This window comes from Neoarius graeffei, chromosome 22 (assembly GCF_027579695.1).
Source record: "Neoarius graeffei isolate fNeoGra1 chromosome 22, fNeoGra1.pri, whole genome shotgun sequence".
In the NCBI taxonomy this organism is placed as follows: domain Eukaryota; kingdom Metazoa; phylum Chordata; class Actinopteri; order Siluriformes; family Ariidae; genus Neoarius; species Neoarius graeffei.
Genome location: NC_083590.1, coordinates 7458394 through 7477933, shown reverse-complemented (window position 1 = coordinate 7477933; position 19540 = coordinate 7458394). Strand labels below are relative to the sequence as shown.

General features: G+C 47.1%; 1 protein-coding gene and 1 long non-coding RNA gene across 7 annotated transcripts in view; both read right to left on the bottom strand.

The window, feature by feature from the left end:
• The window catches only part of LOC132870601 (uncharacterized), a 315561-nt gene that overhangs the window by 243919 nt on the left and 52102 nt on the right, over window positions 1-19540 (bottom strand). The gene's annotated exons all lie outside the window — the stretch shown is intronic.
• LOC132870597 (NACHT, LRR and PYD domains-containing protein 12-like) overlaps window positions 1-19540 on the bottom strand; it is a 136739-nt gene that overhangs the window by 93809 nt on the left and 23390 nt on the right. For 4 of the 5 annotated variants that reach the window (XM_060904295.1, XM_060904297.1, XM_060904298.1 and 1 more), the window contains 2 exons: window positions 9922-10095; window positions 6798-6971 (listed from right to left, as the gene is read on the bottom strand). In XM_060904295.1, the coding sequence (XP_060760278.1) occupies window positions 6798-6971; window positions 9922-10095 (348 nt within the window). Of the gene's footprint in view, window positions 1-3180; window positions 4422-5317; window positions 5492-6797; window positions 6972-9921; window positions 10096-19540 lie in introns of those variants that run through there. The other variant, XM_060904300.1, reaches the window with a different exon arrangement.

Sequence of the window (19540 nt, the reverse complement as noted above, 5' to 3'; positions counted from 1 at the left end):
CACTACTGCCTATGCATATAACGCATCTCACTGAATATCGCGGTAATCATGTTATCAAATTCAATAGATGTGGCCACATTATCGCCCATTTAACCACATGTTTTTGTTGTTGTTTACATCTACATCTGCCAAAGCTACGCTGCGATGTGGAATTTTCTGAAAGGTGTACAGAAACTGCCAGAGACGGGGACAAAGCAACCTCGGTCTGAAGAGGAGAAAAGGGCCGCCGATAAAGCATATGAGAAGGAGAAACGACAAAAGACTTATAAGCAAACATGGGAGCAGGGTAGGCCTTGGCTGCGATACGATTTTTATGGAATAATTAATTTTTTTCAAGTTGATTCCTAGTCAATATGAAGCTCCTAATGCTTTCTCTCTCATAAATGGTTAAATACAGAAAGCATGTTGGACATATTTTGGGTGCTATAGTCATGATAGTAAGTATATTTGCTTTCAATACTCATACACCAAGTTGCCAAGTTTTCCAATGTATTATTATTTGTTGATATTATATTATGGTGCTCTGTGTTGTTCTCATTTATGTATTTCACAACAGTATCAAAATACTCGGGTCTTGAAATAAATGCACATTAGTCATGAACAATGGTAACTACTCTCTTTTGCGTTATTTTTGACAGAAGTAAAATAAATACATGAACAAATTTTGGCTAGTTGATTTTCTGTTTGGCGAGTTACTTTGGAAGGTAATTAGTCCGGCTGGCTGGTGAAAAAATATATGAATTTCAAGCGCTGTCAGACGTTTACAGACTGTTGTAAAGAGAAAAGGGGATGTCTCACAGTGGTAAACATGGCCTTGTCCCAACTTTTTTGTGATGTGTTGCTGAAAGGTATATCCAGGTTCTAGAGCAACATATGCTCCCATCCAGACGATGTCTCTTTCAGGGAAGACCTTGCATTTTCCAACATGACAATGCCAAACCGGATACTGCATCAATTACAGCATCATGGCTGCGTAGAAGAAGGGTCCGGGTACTGAACTGACCAGCCTGCAGTCCAGATCTTTCACCTATAGAAAACATTTGTCACATCATAAAACGGAAGATACGACAAAAAAGACCGAAGACAGTTGAGCAACTAGAATACTACATTAGACAAGAATGGGTTAATATTCCTATCCCTAAACTTGAGCAACTTGTCTCCTCAGTCCCCAGACGTTTACAGACTGTTGTGAAGAGAAAAGGGGATGTCTCACAGCGGTAAACATGGCCTTGTCCCAACTTTTTTGAGATGTGTTGTTGTCATGAACTTTAAAATCACTTAATTTTTCTCTTTAAATGATATTTTCTCAGTTTAAACATTTGATATGTCATCTATGTTCTATTCTGAATAAAATATGGAATTTTGAAACTTCCACATCATTGCATTCCGTTTTTATTTACAATTTGTACTTTGTCCCAACTTTTTTGGAATCGGGGTTGTATTACAGCATTCAATCTCCAGCTTTTCTTTACAATTTTGAACAAGTAGAACTCCACACCAATGTGTGCATTGGAATGCCTTCGCAAGTAGTCTAATCCTTCTTATTATTAATTAGTACACCCTTTAAATGCATTTCACCTGTGCCCTTGACCCGATCCCCTCATCTCTCCTCCAGACCATCACTCCTGACAGCCTCCCATTTATTACCTCCCTCATCAACTCCTCCTTGCCCTCCGGATACATTCCCTCCTACTTCAAATGGGCCCACACCACCCCTCTGTTGAAAAAAACCCCACCTTGGACCCCTCGGTCATCCAGAGTTACCACCCTGTTTCTCTTTTCCCCTTTCGGTCAAAGACGCTTGAACACACTGCTGTTCACCACCTCTCCTCTTTTCTTTCATGGAACAACCTCCTGGATCCTCACCAGTCTGGCTTTCGAGCCAGATACTCAACCAAGACTGCACGTCTCTCCATCAGCGAGATACTTCATGCAGCACGTGCTGCCTCCCTTTCCTCGGTCCTGATTCTCCTTGATCTTTCTGCTGCATTTGACACTGTTGATCACGCCATCCTCCTGTCATGTTTATCAGCTCTCGGGACCTGCGGAACAGCCCAAGTCCGACCCCTCTGGTTGCTCCTTCCAGGTTACATGGTCTGGTACTGTATCATGTATGGAATCAGATTGGATGTTTAGTTTTGGCTTTTTCACTCAGATGAACATCATCTCATAAATCAGACAGTCCAGCTTCCCAGTGCATTTTCATAGAATAGTAAATTGATTGATCAAATCAGGGACGTCTTGGAGGCCATGCTCAGTCTTAAGGTGTTTACACACACAAAAAAACAAAAAACAAAACCGCACAACCAGGTATCACTTACAAACAACCCTAACAGTACCCTAACCTGTGCCCTCTCTTCCATGCTCAATAATCCTTTTACTGTGAAATCCAGTAGCCCGAATTCCCTCAGATTATTCTTCATCATTCCCCTCTGTGTCTCAGACCTTCTAGAACTCAAAACTACATGATCCACTGACTCCTCTTCCTGATGTCCCTCACACAAGCCTGGCTGATGTTTCCTTACCAGTTTCATCCATCCTTCCATTATCCGTCACCACTCAGGGTACAGGGTCGCAAGCAAGCTGGATCCTATCCCAGCTGACTACGGGCGAAAGGCAGGGTACACCCTGGACAAGTCACGAGATCATCACAGGGCTGACACACAGAGACACACAACCATTCACATTCACGCCTACGGTCAATTTAGAGTCACCAGTTAACCTAACCTGCATGTCTTTGGACTGTGGGGGAAACCGGAGCACCCGGAGGAAACCCACGTGGACACGGGGAGAACATGCAAACTCCGCACAGAAAGACCACCGTTGGCCACTGGGCTCAAACGCAGAACCTTCTTGCTGTGAGGCGGCAGTGCTAACCACTACACCACTGTGCTGTTGAGTATTTATAATATTCGATGATTATTTATTGATTCATATTATTGTATGTGGGATTGTTTGTGTCTTGCTGACATTCCCTGTAATTCAGTCTTTACTGCTAAAAGGAATAAATAAGCTCATTGATAAAATTAATTCATAGAGAACCAAAACTGTGACATAAATCTGTGTGTCACTTGTGAGGAAATCAATGAATTGTTTTGATAAATTTGGGGACTTTTTGATTGTGAATGTGTCGATATAATAAAAAGAAAGTCACCCATTGGCTTGAAGATATGAAGTTTATTTTCTCATGTTAAAAAAAACCTTGCATTTTTCATACAAAGTACATTGCGGACCTGAGTGACAAATTTCCCAATATTTAACTTCGATGACGTCACTCCCAGTGTTTACCCACTGACTTGATGCATCTTAACATACAGCCTCACTTTCTGGTTTGGGAGCTGCAAGGCCTACGACAAGAAGAAGCTAAATAGGGTTGTGAAGACAGCCAGGGGGGTCATTGATGCCCCTCTCCCTTCACTGATGGAGATCTACCAAAAGTGCTGCACCTGCAGGGCTATCTCCATCATTAAGGACCCTTCATGCCGCATCTTCTCCGTCCTTCCATCTGGGAAGAGGTACAGAAACATCAGCTGCAGAACCAGCAGGATGCTAAACAGGTGATACAACTTCATTAGGACTGAAAACTGCACTGAAACACAAATTGTTGTGAGCTTGGCTGCTGAGAGGTGTGTGAACATTTCATTTTTCAGTTCCATATTAGAGACTGATTGTGCTTAAATGGTTGCTTTAGATCTATTTTAATAGATCAGATAGAAATTATTAGTTTTTAATGTGTAATTTAACTTTTTAATTGTGCTGAACCATGCTGATGAGAAAAAGTCTTTTATTTCTGTGTATGTAAATACTCAGGGAAATGGAAGTGAATCTGAGTCTATACTCAAGTAAAAGAGATGGCTCTGATCCCATATTGGGTTCGATCATCTGATCCCAGCAAAACAAACAAAAACAAAATCAGGATCAGACAGAGTAAATAATGAACAGATTTGGTCTGATCCTGTAACAAAAAGATCTAAACTACATTAAAACACCAACCAAAGGACAAAGTGATAAATGTGCCTTGTAGTGAGTCTCCTTGGGGCCTCAGATTAACTCCCCAAATGCCGATCCTGTCAGGTGAGAATCCCACCAATGTCCTGAAACTGTTCCTGTCCATTTCAGCTCCCTCTTCCACTGACTGGGTTCAGATCGAGTCCCTGTGCTTTTTCCACCTGCTCTTTCAGGGTTTTTAAGGGACTGAGGTCCAGGCAGTTTCATGCAGATCACAAGTTGTTCCACATTCAGTGTAGAATTGTGTGCAGTCTGATTCACTGTGCACCATGAACACACACTGCCCACGTCTCCGAGTCTCTTTCATTTGTTAGAACTAAATGACTGATGGGTTTATGAATGTGTTGTCTGTTCCCCAGCATGGAAATGCAGGAACACCAGAGTCTTCATCTCACACACATGTTCACCACACACTGAAAATAAAAGAAAAACATCTGGATTAATCCCCACACACTGGACTGTGGTACTTCATGACCAACAGCATGTAATCATCTCTGCTCCAAGAGAAACATTATTAACTCCTGTTTATAATTTAATCCAACATTTATTCAGTCTTCTATAATATGTGTTCTAACATTGAGCTCCAACAAATGAGAACTTCCACAAGATCTAACAGGAAAGTGAGCAGATGTTTCCCATCCCATCACTGCTCTTATCCAATCACAGGCTTTGGAGCTTTTTAAACAGTAACTAACACTGCGGTGGGTTTGATATCTTGTTCTACATGTAGATTTAAATGCAGACTTTAAGAAGAAGCCGAGGTGAAGTTTACAGGAATGACAGAAGACACGGTGTGGAGGTGGAGAGCAGGAAGGAGTGTCAGAGTGAGTCAAGTGGCTCCTTAAATCACATATTTGTGGCCGTGTGGCATTAAAGATGATCATTTTACTGAGTTTTGAGGAGAGTTGAGAAGAAAGTGTGCTGCTGATCAGAAACAGGGAAAAGCCGAGATCATCTTATTCAGACAAAAGCAGCAGGATGAAGTCAGAGACAGCAGGGTGTCACAAGGAGACATTTACAAATCACTCATGCACTCAGATGGGACATTTTGGAGACTCGGACTCCCTGTCTTCTGTTTTCAGATGGATTTTAAATCAACGCACATTAATGAACACAAAACAGCATTAGAGTTAATTCTTAAAAGGGGAAAAAACATCCGATTAAATAGAACACAGTGAAAATTTCTAAAAAAAAAAAAAAAAAAGGTTTCATTTCATGGCCTGGTCATGTGATATTTACTGAAATATCACATGAAATTATTTCGATTTTTCCTTCAACAACATTTATCTAAAAAAAAGTAATTACTCACATCAGTCTCTGGAGTTTGTAATGTTTATCATCCTTAAGAGCAGAGAGCAGCTTTTCTCCTGAGTCTCCGATTTCATTTCCAATCAGATTCAGTACTCTCAGGTGTGAGGGGTTTGATCTCAGAGCTGAACTCAGAGCAGCACAGCCTTCATCTGAGACACCACAACGCTCCAACCTGCAGAGACACAATGACACACACTTCACTGCCTCAGTTTATGAACATTAATATTTGCTTTGTGTGTCTTTAAATAAGGGTTTTGTGTGTGTGTGTGTTCCCATGGATTGGTCCTTTTTATGAAGATGATTTTAATGAGCTCTGTATAATAAAACAGAGCGTAGTGGTCGTGCCCTGTGATCTCCTCTCATACACAAACCTACTGATCATGTTCTCTACTTTAGCTCTGTGGTACTGTATGAATGGAACGGAGTCAGTGGGTTTATTCACACACACCATCACAAAATGTGGAATAAAAGGAGACCATTTTAGTGAAAGCACGAAAACATACCCAAAATTAATCAAGAATAGTTCCACAATTATCGGGTCAATATCTAATCTTGGTCTCTATGGATACAACCCCGATTCCAAAAAAGTTGGGACAAAGAACAAATTGTAAATAAAAATGGAATGCAATGATGTGGAAGCTTCAAAATACCATATTTTATTCAGAATAGAACATAGATGACATATCAAATGTTTAAACTGAGAAAATATATTATTTAAAGAGAAAAATTAGGTGATTTTAAATTTTATGACAACAACACATCTCAAAAAAGTTGGGACAAGGCCATGTTTCCCACTGTGAGACATCCCCTTTTCTCTTTACAACAGTCTGTAAACGTCTGGGGACTGAGGAGACAAGTTGCTCAAGTTTAGGGATAGGAATGTTAACCCATTCTTGTCTAATGTAGGATTCTAGTTGCTCAAATGTCTTAGGTCTTTTTTGTCGTATCTTCCATTATATGATGCGCCAAATGTTTTCTATGGGTGAAAGATCTGGACTGCAGGCTGGCCAGTTCAGTACCCGGACCCTTCTTCTACGCAGCCATGATGGGGCTGAGGTGAATGAGAGCTGGTTAGCTGAGGCGATGTGTTTGGTATGAATGGAAAGATCTTCTCTAGTTTCATCTGACACTGAACATGTTGCACTGTCGCGAGAGGATTATGTTTCATTTCAACTGTCCCTTAGATTTATCTGACTTATTTTAGAACAAAATATTTAAAATTACCAGCAAACACTATTTGGACAAAGTACACTTAGAATGTTGTTTTCATAGCACTGAGGTCTCGTCTTTTAGAAACGTTAAGAAAAAATAAATTAACAAAACATTTTCTGAACTTAAAAAAAAGTGTGCAGTGAACAGAAACAATCTTCCTCCTCAGGACACTGATGATGAAGCTAAAACCTCTGCTTCAGTCTCACTATTAGAGAATGGGTCTTACTGAGGAGCAGGTCATGTGACTCTCAGAGAGATGATCTTACCCCAGTATCTCCAGTTTACAGTGAGGATTCTCCAGTACAGCACAGAGACGCTTCACTCCTGAGTCTCTGAGTTTATTATAGGACAGCTCCAGTTCTCTCAGGTGTGAGGGGTTTGATCTCAGAGCTGAACTCAGAGCAGCACAGCCTTCATCTGAGACACCACAATTACACAACCTGCAGAGACACAATGACACACTTCACTGACTCAGTTTATGAACATCAAGATTTACTTTGTGTCTTTAAACTGGAGGGTGGTGTGTGTCAAAGAGACAGAGAGAGAATGAATGTCTCCAGAATCTTTCAGTCTGTAGAAGAATACCTGATTAGTGTTGGATGGAAATGATTTTCATTGGTTTTGTTAAACAGATTTCTTTGTAATCTAGAACAGTTTTATGGTTCAGTGTTGTTTCTTCCAGTGGACACATGAACAGAGACTTTCGTGAGTTCTAGAGATTTCTGCAGCTGTTCTGCTCTCCTTTGCTTTCTCTTTCTCCTTTTTCAGTATTCCATGATGTGCTCTTAGGGTGATTTTTGCAGGATGCCTCGATCTTAGGCAGAGGAGCAACAGCACTGAATCTGCTCTGTTTGGAGACAATTTATCTTCCTGTGGACCGAGTCTCACACACTCGCTCTTTACAAACGCTGTTTTAGTCACGTTTTCCTGCTTCACACATCTCTACAAAATCTCTCTTTAATCAGAGTTCACATGAACAGCTCTTTCTGGAGAAGATCAGACCGTCAATAATCAGGACTGTGGGTGTTTTATAGAACAGGGTCAGACTCCACCTTCTGGAGAAGTCGTTATCTCACAGCTTCACACACTCTAAAACCCCAGTGTGTGAATGTTTAAATGGTTTATTCAGGACTGACAAGAACAAGTGTGACTGTGTTTTCTTTAGACAGAATGCGTTTGTCTGCTCTTCTGACTTGGATGAAGATCAGACCATTGTGATGGAATTTTTAGTATAGCCCTGTGTGTGTGAAGGGTTCATGAACCCAGTGCTGTGTGTGTGTTCCAATGGATTGGTTCTTTTTATGAAGATGATTTTAATGAGCTCTGTATAATAAAACAGAGCGTAGTGGTCGTGTCCTGTGGTCTCCTCTCATACACACACCTACTGATCCTGTTCTCTACTTTAGCTCTGTGTGAATGGAATGGACATTATTATTATTATTATTATTATTATTATTATTATAACAAGAAATAATTCTAATGTAAGTATTTATTACTATAATAGCATTTGAGTAATTCAAAATGAACAGAAGGATTGTTGTTGTGGTTCTTTTGCTTTTTGATATGAAAGTGTCAATTTTTCATCTCTTTTTCCTGCATCAGTTCTCTGGCATTAAAGGAACAGTCCACCGTACTTCCATAATGAAATATGCTCTTATCTGAATTGAGACGAGCTGCTCCGTACCTGTCCGAGCTTTGCACGACCTCCCAGTCAGTCAGACGCAGTCAGACGCGCTGTCACTCCTGTTAGCAATGTAGCTAGGCTCAGCATGGCCAATGGTATTTTTTGGGGCTGTAGTTAGATGCGACCAAACTCTTCCGCGTTTTTCCTGTTTACTTAGGTTTATATGACCAGTGATATGAAACAAGTTCAGTTACACAAATTGAAACGTGGTGATTTTCTATGCTATGGAAAGTCCGCACTATAATGACAGGCGTACTAACACCTTCTGCGCGCTTCGGCAGCACATTGATACGGAGCTCTGTATCTATGCGCTGCTGAAGCATAGAAAATCGCTACGTTTCAATTTGTGTAACTGAACTTGTTTCATATCACTGGTCATATAAACCTATGTAAACAGGAAAAACGCGGAAGAGTTTGGTCGCATCTAACTACAGCCCCAAAAAATACCGTTGGCCATACTGAGCCTAGCTCCATTGCTAACAGGAGTGACAGCGCGTCTGACTGCGTCTGACTGACTGGGAGGTCGCGCAAAGCTGGGACAGGTACGGAGCAGCTCGTCTCAATTCAGATAAGAGCATATTTCATTATGGAAGTACGGTGGACTGTTCCTTTAACGTCTCATCTTTGTTTCAAATTCTATATTCCTGAGATCATTTCCACCATGTCACTGCTGCTCACACAGAGGGCAGTTAGTTTGAGTCTCAGGTGCAGTTTGTGGGATTAGTTACAGTGTTGTAGTAAATTTCACAGCGAGTTCAGACACATGGCAGTCGGATCAAGTCCCGTTTTGTGCTGCAGCTTCTCACATACATCCATCTGACCCAAAGACTCTGTGACAAATCATCAGTGTGCAGTGAACAGAAACAATCTTCCTCCTCAGGACACTGATGATGAACCTAAAACCTCTGCTTCAGTCTCACTATTAGAGAATGGGTCTTACTGAGGAGCAGCTCATGTGACTTTCAGGCCAAGTTTACATTAGACCGTATCTGTCTAGTTTTCTTTGCGGATGCACTGTCCGTTTACATTAAAACGCCTGGAAACGGGAATCCGCCAGGGTCCACGTATTCAATCCAGATCATGTCTGGTCCGGTGCTGTGTAAACATTGAGAATACGCGGATACGCTGTGCTGAGCTCTAGCTGGCGTCGTCATTGGACAACGTCACTGTGACATCCACCTTCCTGATTCGCTGGCGTTGGTCATGTGACGCGACTGCTGAAAAATGGCGCGGACTTCCGCCTTGTATCACCTTTCATTAAAGAGTATAAAAGTATGAAAATACTGCAAATACTGATGCAAATACTGCCCATTGTGTAGTTATGATTGTCTTTAGGCTTGCCATCCTTCCACTTGCAAGTGGTAAGTGACTTGTGCACAGCGGCTCAGTCCCGAATCACTGCTCGTGCGCTTCACTCGCGTGCTCTGTGAGCTGCGCAGGGCCGGAGTGCGCACCCTCCAGAGGGCACTCACTATTCAGGGCGGAGTGATTTGGAGCGCAGCCGCTGAGGAGGAAGCGATGAGCCGCACTGACACATTTCAACTTAATTAGTCATGTGATTAGCGTATCCGTGTATTGGCGTTGCTGTGTGCACGCGAATCGTGTATTGGCGTTGCTGTGTGCACGCTAATCGTTTTTAAAAACGTTAATCTGATGATCCGCTGATACGGTCTAATGTAAACCCCACCTCAGAGAGATGATCTTACCACAGTGTCTCCAGTTTACAGTGAGGATTCTCCAGTCCAGCACAGAGACACTTCACTCCTGAGTCTCTGAGTTTATTAAAGGAGAGATCCAGGTCTCTCAGGTGTGAGGGGTTTGATCTCAGAGCTGAACTCAGAGCAGCACAGCCTTCATCTGAGACACCACAATCCCGCAACCTGCAGAGACACAATGACACACACTATAAAAATGGGTGTCCGGTGATGGACAGGGTAAAGGACTGTATAGGAGGGACACTGGATCAGGTATACAGCAAGCTACACAGGCTGTCCGGTTAGAACAGGAATTAATGGATGTCCACTCACGAGAAACCGTGTAAACCGTGGTTTTACTAGAAAACAGAATAAAATACAAATACAACAAGACATGAGCAATAATATACACACAAGCAATAATGTAAATAATAACAATGATATAAATACAAATACACATCGCATTAAATATATATTAACGCAAATGAATAATAATTATATACAATGTAATACAAATGTAAAACACACAAATGAATACTATATAAGTAAAACAATGTAAAGCCCAATGAATGCTATTTACACCCCATAATAAATAACACAACACACTAGATACTGACTATATACACGATATGTACACAATATGTACAATGTGTACAACGTACACGGAGGATGAGGATAGCTGCCTACAGCAGCTATCATTACCAAGGTGCGTGGTGTGGTGCAACTGCTTACAGCAAGTCACCCCGCATGAAGACACAGAGTGTGTCGGCTGAATGAAGGGGAGCGTGGCTCCTTTAAGCGCTGCCCCGCGCTGTATTGCGCATAGAAGGTTAGAATATGTGGCGCGGTTATGAACTGTACATACCACCACTACACTCCCAACACGGCAATGGCTAATAATGAAATGTGCTCCCTTAACAGACCGCGGTCGAGAAGACAAGCGCTATCATTACATGGCTACTGAACAGAACAGAACAAACACGTAAGAAAATAGACAGACACAGGATGAGAGAAAAAGAGAAGAAATACTCGCTAGCCTTACCGCCACATGTAACAGTTACAGATAACGAGTACACACATAACACAGTAGCTACACAACAATAAACAACTTACATTCAAGGACGCACGGAATGCTCACACGGCACAAATGATGGACGTTGGATCCTGACACGTCCGCGATAGAAAGACAGAAAGCAAGAAAGAAATGAAACAGAGAGAGAAAGAGAGAAACGGATCCAAATATTCACTGATGAGAAGCAGGTGTTGCATGGAGTCCCCGTCTGATGTGTGCTGTGTTTTCCTCGATGTTTGTGCGCATCTTATATAGTCCACGCAGCACAGTGTGATGGACAGTGGCGCCAGGGTGTCTGAAGTTGGCGTGTGATGGACAGTGGCGCCAGGGTGTCTGAAGTTGGCGTGTCGTAACATGCCCTGACAACTAACGAGTTGGGAGCCACTATGTCTGACAAGGGTGCCTGTTTACTACTTTTAAAGGTCAAAATAATTAAGACCTGGCACCACAATTCTGAACAGCCGCCCCCAACTTTGTGGAACAAAGTTGTGTCCATGATGTCAGGCAGAGGGGCCCTGAGGGAGTGAAGGGAGTCTCACCAGGCGTGAGACTGGGCGTGTGTAGGTCCGGTCCTTGACCTGCACCTGTGCAGTACGTACCCTGCCATCTGCTCCAGGGATGACAGCAGTGACCTTGCCCACAGGCCCCAGGGCACGTGGGAGTTGAGGGTCGGCAATCATCACGATGCTGTCAACGATGAGGTCCTCCCGGTCTCGTTGCCACTTGGAGCGGGTTTGAAGAGAGGGCAGGTAGTTCCTGATGAACTTAGCCCAGAATTGGTCCGCAAGGGCCTGGCACTGTCTCCACCTGCGCCTGCTCAGGATGTCGGAGTCGGTGTAGACCACTTGTGGTATGGAGGGGTCGTGCCGCCCCATCAGCAGCATGTTTGGAGTGATGGGATCTGGATCTGCGATGTCTGACGAGGTGTAACCCAAGGGCTTGGAGTTGATGATGCTTTCCACCTCGATCAGCACTGTCCTCAACACCTCCTCAGTGACTGTCTGTGCATCGAGTGTAGTGTGTAGGGCAGCTTTGATGGAACGGATCTCCCGTTCCCAGGAACCACCGAAGTGCGGAGCATGTGGAGGATTGAACTTGAAGTCAATCTGTTGACTGGCTAAGTGGGACTGTAGCTCTGGGCTGAGGGCTTTGAACGTCTCCTGCAGTTCAGACTGACCCCCTCTGAAATTGGTGCCTTGGTCGGAGAGCAGCTCATGTGGCTTCCCTCGGCGTGCGATGAAGCGCCGCAGGGCCATCAAGAAAGCATCAGTGTCCATGCTGGTGAGGAGGTCTAGATGCACTGCATGGATTGCCAGGCACTTGAAAACGATGCCCCACCGTTTCTCAGTGCGTCGGCCGATTTTGATGAGGTACGGCCCGAAACAGTCCATTCCAGTGGAATAGAAGGCTGGCTTGTGCAAGCGCAGACTTGATGGTGGCAAGTCAGCCATTCTGGGGATCACTGGTGTGCCTCGCCACTTCTGACACTCTGGACAGCTGTGCTGATGTTTCTTGACAGCCGCTCTCCCACGCATGATCCAGTACTGCCGGCGCAGCTCAGCAAACACTCGCTCTGGTCCTGGGTGCGCCAGGTGGCTGTCGAAGTTTCGGATGATGAGCTGTGTGATGGGGTGCTGAGGGTCAAGCAGGATGGGGTGCAGAGTCTCCTCCTCAACCGTGTCACACCTGCGCAGATGACCTCCGACCCGGATCAGCTGTGTCTCAGCGTCGTACTCCGGGGACAATGTGAGGATCCTGCTGTCAGTGGAGACTGGCTTCCCCGCTGAGAGCAGGGTGAGGTCTTCGGGGAAGGAGTCACTCTGTGCCTTCCTGAGGAGTGCCAGTTCCGCTTGCCTGTAGTCCTCAGCTGTGATAGCGGATGTGGCCGCCCCGTGACGCGCTCTGACTGTGGCCTCCAGCAGCTCTGGATATTGACTGAAGGTCCCTGCATCAGGCAACGCAGGGTCAGAGGTCACGGTGATGTGGCCACAGAACTGGGACTTCCGCAGCTCGGTGGCGTCCTGCAGCAGCTCCACTGATGGTGACGGTGCACTGATGAACAGGCACGCTGAGGTGGAAGACCGATGCTTGACAGCCTTGGCGGGGCCTTGAAGTGTCCATCCAAGGCGTGTCTTCAGGGCAATGGGTCCACCTGGTGGGCCTATGTGCACAGGCTCGATGGGGATGAGGAGGTCTGGGTAGTCAGACCCAATGAGGAGCAGCGGACGGGCCTGAGTAAAGGAGTGAAGAGGCAGCCCTCTGAGGTGGCGGTAGGTCCTTCGGAGAGCCTCAACTGGGTGTGAATGAGGGGACAGTCCCAGTTCGGGTGATGTGAAGGCCCGCTGTATTTTGTACCGCTGCTGCGGTTGACTGAGGGATGACACAGAGAAGGACACTGACCTCCCCGGCACCGTTCTGATGTCATGACGGATGGTGCGGAGGGCCAGATTCTCACTCTGTCCTTTGAGGCCAAGCTGCTGCGCTGCTTGGGGGAGGAGCATGGTGCGCTCTGACCCGTCATCGAGGATGGCGTAGGTCTCCATCTTCTTGCCCCCGTGATGAAGGAGCACCTTCACCATCTTCAGCAGCACACAACTACCTCTCCGTGCTGGGTCGAGGTAGTAGGTGGATGGCTGGCTGGGTGAAGACAGTGTCGCAGTCTCCGGCCTGCTTTGTGCATTCACCTCATGCAGTACCTTGAGGTGCAGGCGATTGCACTTTGGGCACCGTGCCTTGAGGTAGCACTGAGCCGCTTGATGGTCGCGTCCACACCTCCAGCACTTCTTCCCGGTCTTGATCCACTGGAGCCTTGGTTCCAGTGACATACTCTTGAACGCAGTGCACTGGTTGAAGTAGTGCTCCGTGCTGTTGCAGAAGGGGCAGTACTTCTTTGGAGGCTCCACCTTGGCGGGTGTGCGTGGAGCTGACTTTGATGGCTGCTGAGCTGACTTGGCTGGGGGGTCTACCAGCAGGACCGTGGTGGAGCGTGTGGCTGCCGGCTGCTTGCCTCTGGTGCTCCGCTGCCACTCTGCCTGGTTCGCTGTTGCCTTTGGCGGGTTGTTGGTCTCGTCCAGCTGCACACCAACCTCGTACTGTAACCATGCGGCGAAGTCCAGGAGTGTGGGGACAGGCACACGGTCTGGGTCGATGTACCGCCTGAAGGCAGTACGCAGCTCGTGAGGCAGCTTGGGCAGCAACCGAGACACATGCGAACCACACCGTAGCTCAAGCTGTTCCTGGGTCCCCATCTTATCCAGCATCCCCACCAAGGACTGCACCTTCAGGGCGAAGTTCCTGAAGCCTCTCTGGTCACCGCTCCTGACAGGGGGCTCAGCCAAGACCTGGTTGATCTGCCTGAGTGCCAGTTTGCGGGGCTGCCCAAAGAGCTTCGTGAGGGCTGCCATCGTATCACTGTAGGGATAGCTACTGTGGCAGTAAGCATCCGCTACCAGGACAGCATCCTCTAGCTTCAGGTGGTCCAGCAGGATCTGATATTTGAAGCGCTCTGTCGCGTCGGGTGGTAGGACGTTGTCGAGCGCCAGCTACATCCTGTTGAACTGCCGTGGGTCGTCCTCGGTGAACGCTGGGATTCTCATCTTGGGCCCGCGGTAGGTCAGCTCGTGAGGGGGAAGAGATGTCAGTCGCTGTGGGACAGGTGACAGCCTGTGATGATCTGGTGCCACTGCCCTCTGACCGGCCGACACCGGTGATGACGTCCGCTGTCTCTGAGCAGACGAAGGGCGCCGTGGGCTGAATGGCGCTGAGTACTGTGGGGTGGCAGGAAAGGGTGAGGATGACGTGAATGAGTGACCCCGTGGCAGATTCATGCTCCTCAGGTGCTCTGTCAGCTCTGCCATCAGTGGTGTTGGCAGATGGGGAGCTCCTCCGTGTGGCAGTGTGGACGTCGCTGCCTCAGCTCCTGCGGTGTGTGGCCGAGGTAGAGGTGACGACTGCTCTGCCACCGGGGCGCGGCGATGTCCACTGGTTGAGTCAGCAGGGCTGTATGTTCTGTCATGCTGCAGTGGTGATGATAAGACTGCTGGGGGGGTTCCAGGCGTGACGGCTGGAACCTGGATGTCCCTCGCTGGAGTGCGTGGAGGTGATGCATAGTGTTGTTGCAACAGGTACTGCACATCCCGCTGCAGCTGCCGATTGTCCTCCTGCATCTGCCGATTATCCCGCTGCAGTTGCTGATTGTCCTCCCGTATCTGCTGAAGGGCGAGGAGGATAGCTGCTGACGTGTCGAGGGGAGTCTGCCCAGCAGGGGGAGTGTGTGATGGCTCCCAGGGCCTGCTGTCTCCCACATGGGAAGAATCATCCTGGGTGTGTGCGCCATCCTGTGGCAGCCGTCGCTGAGCCTGGGTCACCACGTAGTCATCCAGGTGCCTGGGGTGGTGGTGCTCACGGCGAGGACGGGCACTGCCATCATGAGTGGACATCCTGACTGTGTAGAATGCTGTATCCGGCTCGAAGGACCATATAAAAATGGGTGTCCGGTGATGGACAGGGTAAAGGACTGTATAGGAGGGACACTGGATCAGGTATACAGCAAGCTACACAGGCTGTCCGGTTAGAACAGGAATTAATGGATGTCCACTCACAAGAAACCGTGTAAACCGTGGTTTTACTAGAAAACAGAATAAAATACAAATACAACAAGACATGAGCAATAATATACACACAAGCAATAATGTAAATAATAACAATGATATAAATACAAATACACATCGCATTAAATATATATTAACGCAAATGAATAATAATTATATACAATGTAATACAAATGTAAAACACACAAATGAATACTATATAAGTAAAACAATGTAAAGCCCAATGAATGCTATTTACACCCCATAATAAATAACACAACACACTAGATACTGACTATATACACGATATGTACACAATATGTACAATGTGTACAACGTACACGGAGGATGAGGATAGCTGCCTACAGCAGCTATCATTACCAAGGTGCGTGGTGCAACTGCTTACAGCGAGTCACACCCGCATGAAGACACAGAGTGTGTCGGCTGAATGAAGGGGAGCGTGGCTCCTTTAAGCGCTGCCCCGCGCTGTATTGCGCATAGAAGGTTAGAATATGTGGCGCGGTTATGAACTGTACATACCACCACTACACTCCCAACACGGCAATGGCTAATAATGAAATGTGCTCCCTTAACAGACCGCGGTCGAGAAGACAAGCGCTATCATTACATGGCTACTGAACAGAACAGAACAAACACGTAAGAAAATAGACAGACACAGGATGAGAGAAAAAGAGAAGAAATACTCGCTAGCCTTACCGCCACATGTAACAGTTACAGATAACGAGTACACACATAACACAGTAGCTACACAACAATAAACAACTTACATTCAAGGACGCACGGAATGCTCACACGGCACAAATGATGGACGTTGGATCCTGACACGTCCGCGATAGAAAGACAGAAAGCAAGAAAGAAATGAAACAGAGAGAGAAAGAGAGAAACGGATCCAAATATTCACTGATGAGAAGCAGGTGTTGCATGGAGTCCCCGTCTGATGTGTGCTGTGTTTTCCTCGATGTTTGTGCGCATCTTATATAGTCCACGCAGCACAGTGTGATGGACAGTGGCGCCAGGGTGTCTGAAGTTGGCGTGTGATGGACAGTGGCGCCAGGGTGTCTGAAGTTGGCGTGTTGTAACATGCCCTGACAACTAACGAGTTGGGAGCCACTATGTCTGACAAGGGTGCCTGTTTACTACTTTTAAAGGTCAAAATAATTAAGACCTGGCACCACAATTCTGAACACACACTTCATCAACAGATTTCCATCTTGGTTTAATACTGACTTTAAAGATGATGAGTGTAAAATTAATTGTATTATTCAGAATGTCATGAGGATTTAATATCACCTGTTTATTCTCATTAACAGTGTCATTAATAATGATAATACTGAGTGTTATATTGAGTTTCTCTCCTCTGTTGTGTGTGATATTAAACCATCAGCTGTTAGGGTTTTGCTGGGATTCGAACCTGGTTCGTTGGTGTGATAATCCAGCAAACCCCCACTAGGCCACCAGGGGGATGACTCAAATGCAGAGGCGTGAGGCGGAAGTAGAAAAAGAATCAAAAGGTTTATTTAAACTATATACACTATATACAGGGCAAAACAAAAGACAAAAAAAAAAAACCAAAGAGTATAATCCAAAAGAAAAGCAAAGTGCAAAAATACAAAAGCTAAGAAGATCAAAAAACACAGTACAAAGGAAACTGGAGATAAACATAACAGCACAAAGACTCCGTGACAAGAGGACTGAACTCAGGGGTATAAATAGACAAACTAATTAAGGACACAGGTGAAGATAATTAGGCAATTAACACAAACACAAAACACAGGAACAGTGGCGGCCTCTAGAGGCCAAAATAAACACGACATGAAAAGGAAATAACAGCGGCCTCTAGAGGCCAAAACAGTCCTAGTCCTAACAGGACCCCCCCCTCTAGGAGCGTCTCCTGACGTTCCCAGGGCGATCCGGATGGGCCGAATGGAAGTCCCGACATAGTTCTTTATCAAGGACATCCCGAGCAGGAACCCAGCAGCGCTCCTCAGGACCATAGCCCTCCCAGTCCACCAGATATTGCAACCCGCCGCGGACCCGGCGGGAGTCAAGCAGGCGATTCACAGTGAACACAGTCTGCCCCTGGAAGATGCGGGGGGGTGGGGGGTTCCTAGGGGCAGGGGCATACGTAGACGTCAGTACGGGCCGTAACAGGGAAACATGGAAAGTGGGGTTGATCCTCAGAGTCCGGGGCAACTGGAGCCGGTAGGAGACAGGGTTCACCCTGTGCACCACCTTGAAGGGGCCAATGTAGCGAGGAGCAAGCTTGCGGTTCTCCACCCGCAGTGGAAGGTCCTTAGTGGACAGCCAAACACGCTGCCCAGGGCGGAAAGCGTGTGCAGGTCTTCTATGGCGGTTGGCCTGAGTCTGGTTGGTTCTGGAGGTCTGTATGAGGGTCTTCCTGACCTTGCTCCAGGTCTTGCGATACCGTCTCACATATTGGTTGACCGAGGGCACCCCCGCGTCCTCCTCCTGGTCCGGGAACAGAGGTGGCTGGAACCCGAATTGGCACTGGAATGGCGACAGCTTGGTGGCCGATGACTGCAGGGTGTTGTGGGCGTACTCCGCCCATGGCAGCCAGGTGCTCCACGATGTCGGGTTATCCATAGCCAGGCCTCGCAGGGTGGTTTCCAGGTCCTGGTTGAGCCTCTCCGTCTGACCATTGGACTGTGGGTGAAACCCAGAGGAGAGGCTGGCAGTGGCTCCGATGACCTTGCAGAACCCGTGCCACACTCGGGAGGAGAACTGGGGCCCTCGGTCTGAGACGATGTCCTGTGGAAGACCAAAGACTCGGAAGACATGATTAAACAAAAGTTTCGCAGTTTCAAGAGCAGAGGGGAGTTTGCACAGTGGTATGAAGCGGCAGGCCTTGGAGAATCTGTCAACTAAGACCAAAATGACCGTGTTACCTTGTGACTCAGGGAGACCCGTGATAAAGTCGACTGCCACGTGGGACCAGGGACGCCGGGGAATGGTCAGAGGATGCAGGAGACCCTGGGGACGCTGTCGTGGGTTCTTGGTTCTGGTGCAAACCTCACAGGACAGGACAAATGACCTTACTTCCTTCTCCATGTTAGGCCACCAGAAGCGTCTTTTCAGGAAGTCCAGGGTCCTCCGAGCTCCCGGGTGGGCGGTGAGAGGGGAAGAGTGACCCCACTGGAGAACCTTGGCCCGGGCTTGATGTGGGACGTACAAGAGGCCTGGTGGCCCCGTCCCAGGACCGGGGTCCTGGCGTTGGGCTCGTCGGACAGCCTCCTCAATACCCCAGCGGACAGGGGCCACAATCCGGGACACAGGGATAATAGGCCCGACTTCATTCTCCCTGTTAGTGGCAGAGAACAGTCTGGACAGTGCGTCAGGTTTGGTGTTCTTGGAGCCGGGGCGGTATGAGAGGGTGAAGTCAAACCGACTGAAAAACAGGGCCCACCTAGCCTGTCGAGGGTTCAGTCTCTTGGCTTGCTGGAGGTACTCCAGGTTCTTGTGGTCAGTCCAAACCAGGAATGGATGTTGTGCTCCCTCCAGCCAGTGCCTCCACTCCTCAAGGGCCAGTTTGACCGCTAGCAGTTCTCGATCCCCCACATCGTACCGGGACTCAGCAGGACTCAGGCGGTGGGAGAAGTAAGCGCAGGGGTGCAGCTTTCCTTCCGAACGTTGAGAGAGCACCGCGCCGACACCACTGTCCGAGGCGTCCACCTCCACGATGAATGGTTGGGAGGTGTCCGGGAGAACCAGAATGGGTGCCGTGCAGAAGCGGTCCTTGAGGTCTTTGAACGCCTTTTCTGCCTGAGGAGACCAGCCATAAGATCCACCTGTCCCTTTGGTGAGGTCAGACATGGGTGCTGCCACAGAACTGAAGTTCCTGATGAACTTGCGGTAGAAGTTAGCGAATCCTAAGAACCGCTGAACCTCCTTAACGGACTTGGGAGTAGGCCAATCCCGGACGGCCAGGGTC